This window comes from Orycteropus afer, unplaced genomic scaffold (genome assembly GCF_000298275.1).
Source record: "Orycteropus afer afer isolate SDZICR_OR568_19922 unplaced genomic scaffold, OryAfe1.0 scaffold00011, whole genome shotgun sequence".
NCBI lineage: Eukaryota > Metazoa > Chordata > Mammalia > Tubulidentata > Orycteropodidae > Orycteropus > Orycteropus afer.
In genome coordinates this window covers 15,686,142-15,694,041 of record NW_006921598.1, presented here as the reverse complement: position 1 = coordinate 15,694,041, position 7,900 = coordinate 15,686,142, and the positions used below count along the sequence as shown (strand labels likewise).

At 35.9% G+C, this 7,900-nt stretch overlaps 1 protein-coding gene across 1 annotated transcript in view; it reads right to left on the bottom strand.

Annotated features, from left to right (window-relative positions):
- Positions 1-1,877: 1,877 nt before the first annotated feature.
- The window catches only part of CEP162 (centrosomal protein 162), a 91,502-nt gene continuing 85,479 nt past the window's right edge, over positions 1,878-7,900 (bottom strand). Inside the window, exons 24-25 of the mRNA XM_007951525.2 lie at positions 6,650-6,784; positions 1,878-2,087 (exon numbers count right to left, since the gene is read on the bottom strand). Of these exons, the coding sequence (XP_007949716.2) occupies positions 1,878-2,087; positions 6,650-6,784 (345 nt within the window). The remainder of the gene's footprint in view (positions 2,088-6,649; positions 6,785-7,900) is intronic.

Sequence of the window (7,900 nt, the reverse complement as noted above, 5' to 3'; positions counted from 1 at the left end):
CTGATAGGAAAGGATTATTTTCAGACTTTATGGAATCTTCCTGAGACCCACCTTGTACAAGACAGCCTTATTCATCCTAAACACTAAAGGCACCAACTAAGGAGTGAGGTATGGTTCATGAGGTTTTCAGTTGTAACAAATAGCTCTGACATTACTTATGAATCTTTAATCCATATATAGAATTGAAGATCTGCCATGTATAAAGCTTATCTCAAAATGCTGAATCCTCATCAAAATAGAATGAACTTTTTTGTTACATAATGATCAAGTTGATGTTTTCACTTCCTTGTGTTTCAGAATCACCCATGCTCGTGTTTGGAATGAACAACCCATGAGAGTCAATCAAGAAGACAAAGAGAGGGATGTGTGTAGCTTTATATTAATATGGAGGCATGTAGATAAAAAGTATAAAAAAGCACCCTCAAATAATAACCAAAATAGATTTATATTATAAATTAAGATAAAACAATAAATTTTTTTCACATAAAAAAATAAAATAGCAAACTATAATGCTCTTTTTTCTTAGGAAAGGGACATTAAAAAATGCTGTACATTAAGACAATCATTGCACTCCTTATATTTAACAGATCTCCACACTCACATTTGCTACCCATAATTTCACCAAGATCATTTCACAGTTCTTTGAAATAAAATATTCTACTTTGTTATTCTAGAATTGCACTAATATGGCATGCTGTTACTGAGTACTTGAAATGTCGCTAGTCCAAGTTGAGATGTAAATGTAAAATATATTCCAGATTTCAAAGATTTAGTATGAATAAAGAATGTGAAAATATCAATTTTATATGGATAATATTTTTGAGACATTACATAACATTAAGTATATTACTGAATTAATTTCACTGTTTCTTTTTTAGTTTTTAAATGTAGCTACTAGAAAATTAAAAGTTATTTATGTGGCTCCCATTGCATTCTATTGGGCAGCACGGGGCTAGACCATTTAAAAATGAAGTGGATATAGCTTTAACTTACTACAAATGTTATATTGTACACTCACTATCTGCCTTTGGAAATGGGAATTATAAAAGAACAATCCAGCTACTTGTATGCATGCCTGTAATTTTTCTAATAAACACATAATACTTTTTAAAAAGAAAAAGTACAATTGAATTCTGTTTATAATTTTCAAAGGTACCAAAAATGTAGGACTGGCATTTTAAGATAAGTAGCTTAAATAATATGCCACATTTAAAATTAAGATTCCAACAATGGATAAACTAAATTACCCTATTATTTGTGAGATATACATTTTTACCTTATAAGAGGTACAAAAAAGAGACACAGAGGAAAGAGTAGAAAATGGAGGGAAACCAAGAGAATTCACTGTCTACCTGCCCAGAGATTAGAATTCTTTTCTAATAGAGGAAATTCTTTGCTCATAGAGGAAGCTCTACCACTCAGCTGACAGTTGATGGGATTACCCAGCCAATGTGCTCATGCTTCATTGTGCGTTTCATGACAAACAGGAGCTGCTTTCCTGGCACAAAGAAATTAAGAATACATTCTTGGTCAATAATAATGTGACATACAGTGTGGGAGATTTCCTTTTCTTTTCATTTCTATAATATTAATAAGGCATTTTAGAATAAATCTCAATAGTTAACAATCACTTGACACAAAGGGACTTGTGCATAAATTACTTAAAATGTGATTGGTTAATGTTTCTCAGTAAAATACATCATGATGTTTTATTTTTTTCCCTCTTACTAGTTAAGGGTAGTTTATTTTAATATGTTGCTTTTATATTGTTTTCTTTCTGGCAACAGAGAGGAATACTTGTGCTGAAAAGCTCCTGATAGTGGCATGATCCCATGTATCTTCAGTCCTTTTAATGAAGTCCTATGAAATTAGACTTTCTATTTATACTCTGGTGCATTAAGTTCATCTGAAAAAGCAACTGGAACAACAACTCCCTGTCGGTGCAGCTCTCGAAGAACATCTAGTATAGAATCTAATTCCGTGCGGAACTTGTCCAGCTCTCGATTCTTTAGCTGTGCAAGTCTTTTCCACTTCTCAATTTCTTTGTTTTGCTCAGTTTCTACTACTTGGTGTGTTTGCTGTATTATCTGAAAAAAAAAAAAAAAAAAAAAAAATTCCACATTACTACAACAGCTCATATTGGAATGAAGAACACTCACCAGTCTCAAAGAGCTGAAGTGGACAATGGTGAGTGTGACCAAACTGAAAGAAAGAGGGGAGCAGGCGTGGAAGCCTTACCTAACAGGCTCAATTTTGTTCATCAAACAAGCTTATAGGCTAAGAAGTGGGAAATTTAGACTCTAAATTTCTGAGTTATATTAGTGTATTAATCTAAATATAAGACTGAGTTTTATAGTTAAAATTTTTTTTAAACCATGTAAATAAAAGTAATAACCAAAAAACCAAACTCACTGCCACTGAATCGACTCTGACTCATAGTGAGCCCCTTTGGGTTTCTGAGGTGGTAAATCTTTATAGAAGTAGACTGCCCAATCTTCCTTCTGCAGAATGGATGGTGGATTTGAACCTCCAGCCTTCTGGTTAGCAGTCAAATGTCTTAGGCATTACACCACCAAATCTCCTTAAATAAAATACTAACTCAAACATTTCTAATACCTTGGCATGAATCTGAACATCCAAAAAATGTTCCCATCAAGACAGTAATTGATAGGCAATTAAGACAGTCTTAGTATACAGAGTAAAGGCTGGGAACGCCAGAACCTCTGTAAGGCAGAAACCTGTCAGAGAAGGAAAGCTAAAATATTTTCCACTAATAAAAAGGCCCAGAAAAGTGGTAAGACTGCACCTTGTCAAAGGTGGAGAACTTGTGAGACAAAGGCAGTCCCATCGAGTTCCAACCCCCACAGGTTTCACTGTAACACGTCACTAACAAACTGAGATGTAAATGTAAAATACACTCTAGATTTCAAAGATTTAGTGTCAATAACGCAAAACGTGAATGCAACCATTGCCATCAGGTCAGATCCGACTCATAGCGACCCCTCCTTGAGTTTCCAAGGTGGTATCACTACAGAAGCAGATTACCCAATCTTCATTCCGAGGAGTGGCTGGTGGGTTTGAACTGCTAGCCTTCTAGTTAGCAGTCAAATGCCTTAGGCACTATGCCACCAGAGCTCTCAGTATGAAGAAGGAATGTAAAAATATCAATATTAGAAATAATAATGACAAACACAAATAGCATCTATCATGAGCCAGGCCATTTTAAGCATTTCACATATGTTAACTCATTTAATTCTAGCAACACACTAGGCCATGTTGTTGTTGTTGTTATGTGCTGTCGAGTTGAACCCAACTTATAGCAACCCCTGCTTGGGTTTCCGAGGTGGTATCACTACAGAAGCAGATTGCGCAACCTTTCTTCTGAGGAGCGACTGGTGAGTATGAACCACCAGCCTTCTGGTTAGCAGTCAAATACCTGAGGCACTATACTACCAGAGCTTCCCACTAGGCAATAGACGCTATGATTTATCCTGATTTCACAAATAAATAAAAGGAGGTACCAAACCCAAACCTTATTGCTGTCAATTCAGACTCAGCAACTTTACAGGGCAGAGTAGAACTTCCCCATAGGGTTTCCTAGGCTGTAATCTTTATGGCAGCAGACTGCCATGTCTTTCTCCCACAAAGTGGCTGGTGGGTTCTAAGTGCCAACCTTTCAGTTAGCTGCCAAGCATTTAATCACTCTGCCACCAGGGCACTTAAGTAGGAGGCACAGATAAGTTAAAAAATAATCTCCCCAAAGTTCACACACAAATCATTGGAGGCAGAGCCAGGAAGCCTGTCCCTGAAGTCCCTGCTCTTAATTGTCACCTAGACAGCTTCCCTCATGTTGATTAATTTCTTCAACTGTGAAATGAGGGGATCTTGTCCAGTAATTTACTGGTATTTTCAAAATGCCTGGCCATTACAGGCATTAGTTACAGGCATTACAAACCACAGAAAGCTAGACATATGAAAAGAACTAGTTAAGACAATAAACAATAAACCAATAATGTTAGTTTAAACATGTTGAACCAGCCCAAGATAATTTTTATCTAAGATTTTTTCTGGTTATAGAATAACTTCATAATTCAACATATAAAGTGAAATAAAGCCAATCAAAAATATTCTATATATAACAAGTGCTAGATTGAGGAGAATACAAAATGCTGCATAAATTTTCAGTTCTAAGTCCCTTTTGGATATTTACTATATATTGAAATTAATTTGGCATTTTACCATGCTGTATATGAAATTGGGATCCATCACCTTCTCTATAATTCAAGGATGTCCTAAAAGTCCTACTACTTTTTTGCTTAAGAAAATAAAAAGGTTACATTTTATAACCAGGGTCTTTAAATAAATTTAAAAAAAAAGCAATTGCTATCAAGTTGATGCTGACTCATAGCAACCCTAAGGGGCAGGGTAGAATGGACCCACAGTGCTTCCAAGACTGTAAATCTTTATGGAAGCAGATTGCTTCATTTTTCTCCCACAGAGCACTGACCTATTAGTTAGCAGCCAAGTGCTTTAACTACTGTGCCACCAGGGCTCTATTTTCCTTATTTTTCATTTAAATCATCTTTATTCTGTTTAAAGGACTGACTCTTTGTCTATGTACGGGTTCCTCATGAGTACAATTTAGTGTTCTCGAATTCTCACTCTTCAAAATGTCATCCATAATTTCTTCCTTTCTTTTTTTAATTGTGATTTGGGTGAAAGTTTACAGAGCAAATTCATTTTCCATACAGCACTCCACATATACTTTTTGTCCCATGACATTGACTACAATTTACCACAATGCAACAGCTTCCCTCCCACTTCCTCCCCATCTCTCCCCTGTGTCCTTCCCTCCATGCACTCCTGCCCCCTGAGCCATGTCCCTGTGCATACACAGCCCTTCTCTTCCCCCATGATTGTTCTTTCGAAGGAGTGTGTCTACCTAGTGTAAATGTTCACCTCATATGTCTGTCTTTTGTTTGGCTGGAAGCCACAGGAGTTGGTTCAATTCCAGACCTGAAGGGCAGGTAGGGGCCACACTCTCACTGGTTCCATCAGGCTCTATCAGACCAGCAAAACTGGTCTCCCCCTTTTTTTATTTTCCCAAAATGATTTTGAGTTTTGTTCCACATTGTTCTCCCTCTCTATCCAGGATCTCCTACACAGATCCTCCTCCGAGTGGTTGACACTGGTAGCTGTACACCATCTAGTTCTTCTGCTGTCATAGTTGTATAGGCTGAGGATCACATGGTGTACTAATCACATGGACTAACTGTTTCCGTGAATCTTAGGTTTTCTTCATTCTTCTTTGTTCTGGACTAGGAGAGACCCATCATTGCATCTAGATGGCTGCTTGCAAGCTTTTAAGATCCCAGTCGCTACTCACCAAAGTAGGACGTGGAACAATGTTTTGTGTAGTATATTATGACAATTGAGCCTGATGTCCTCTGTGACTATGATCCTGCAGGGCTCTATTTTCAATAAATACACATATGTAATTTATTAGTCACCTTTGTTTATAACAAGACTGTAAAATAACTATTTGTAATAAGAGTATAATATAGCATGTGCCTACAGTAAGTTACAATGCAAATCTAAAACATAGTTATTGACAACTCAGAAGCAATTCTAAAAAAAAATAAATAAATAATAAAGCTGCATATATGGGTAAGTCCTTGTGAAATTGAGGTACACTATGATGCCTAGGGAGCTCTGGTGGCGGAGTGCCTAAGGTATTTGACTGCTCCCAGAAGGCTAGAGATTCAAACTCACCAACCACTCCTCAGAAGGAAGGTTAGGCAATCTACTTCCATAGTGATATCACCTCAGAAACCCAAGGAGGGGTCACTATAAGTCAGATCCCACTTGATGGCAGTGAGTTTGGTTTTTTTGGTTATGATGCCCTAACTCTACTGTAGCTGATGGTTTCCTGGCATATAATGTGTTTTTCAAAGAATTTCACAAAAGTTTATGAGTAAGAATGAAAAATCAATTACACTGATCCTCCATTTCATAATATTTCTTAGTTTACTAATGATAAAGAGCTAGAATCTTGATATGATTAAAGAGAACTGGTGTTTCTCTGTGGAACTCAGGTCAACAACAAAGCTTTGCAAGTCTGTAATATCTTAAGTTTTCAAATAGTATATAAATTTATATGGCAAAGCTAAATATCAGCACCAGCACCAAGGAAACAACCTAATAACATACCTACTCTAACTTCTGCCATTTTTAATTTCTATTATGTATTTTACTCATGTAGTAATCATTATATTACTAGTGCTAGATATATATTACACATGATCACATTTTAATATAAATTTATTTTCTATAAGCATTTATTGAAATGACTTAAATATGACTTAAATATGAAGCGCCTCAGTGTTCCCAGAACAGATAAATTTTAAGCATCTCTCAATAATTAAGAATATGATACAACTTCTTTCTTTATTTCACCAGATAAAAGACAAACCAATCCTCAAATATTTGAAATTTAAAGATATTTTCAATGAAGAGCTATAAATTAGTAAGATTAAAAAATATAATGGAGCCACTTTAAGAAATAACTTTTGCCCGAGATGATGAAACCATAGAAACTTAGAGGCAGTAAACTAAAGCATCACACAAATATGTAGATGTGGTCGACAACCTGTTGAAGTTCTTGCTCTCTTTGCTCGTGTCTCATTTCCATCTGTTTAATTTTCTTTTCTAAGCCCATGAAATGTTTCATCTCGGGTGTATGGTTTTCCTTGGCTTCCCTCAATTCTTCTAGGAGTTTTGTAACCTAAAATTGAGGGCATAATGTAAATGAAAAACTAAGACAAAAATGAAATAATTTTCGGAAGAGGTAAGCATAAAAAACAAGAACATTCTTTTATGAAATTTCTCTAGTGAAGGGTCATCTTAACAGCAAGGGTATCCTGGGTTGTTAGAGTAATTAATACCTGTCATTCCCTATGCCCAGGGAGTAAATGCTCATCTTAGCTTTGAGCTGACCTCACATTACAAGAGGTTCCAAGTGATAGGAGCACTTTCTTCCTCCCATGGATACCAAGGTATTATAAAACTCAAAAACAAGTTGGACTAGGTGATGACCATAATAAATATCTATGGACCCAATGAAAGAGCCCCAAAATACATAAATCAGACTTTAAAAGAGTTGAAAAGCTAAATAAAGTTTTCAACATTAACAAAGATGAAGAAGAGCTAAACATTACAATCCACCAACTTGACCTTACAGACATCTACAGAGCACTTTACCCAACAGCAGCACAATATACATTCTGCTCCAGTGTACATGGAACACTTTCCGGGACACAGCAAAAGCAGTGATCAGAGGCCAATTTATAGCAATCAATGCACACATCACAAAAGAAGAAAGAGCCAAAATCAACACTTTAAACCAACATCTCCAAAAATGAGAGAAAGAACAGCAAGAAAAGACTACAGTCACCAGAAGAAAGGAAATAATCAAGATTTGAGCAGAAATCAATGAAACAGAAAATAGAGGGGCAATAGAAAAAATCAAGACCAGAAGTTGTTTTTTTGAAAAGATCAATAAAATTGACAAATCACTGGCAAATTTAACAAAGGAAAAGAGGGAGAGAATACAAATAAGAAATGAAATGGGTGACATCACAACAGAACCAACTGAAATTAAAAGGATAATATCAGAATACTATGAAAAACTGTACTCCAACAAATTTGAAAATCTGGAGGAAATGGACAGTTTTCTAGAAACACACCACTTACCTAAACTAACACAGACTGATAGAAAAGTTGAACAGGCCCATCACAGAAGAAGAAATTGAAAAGGTCATCAAAAAATTACCAACTAAAAAAAGTCCTGGCCCAGACGGTTTCACTGGAGAATTCTACAAAACATTCAGAGAAGACCTGA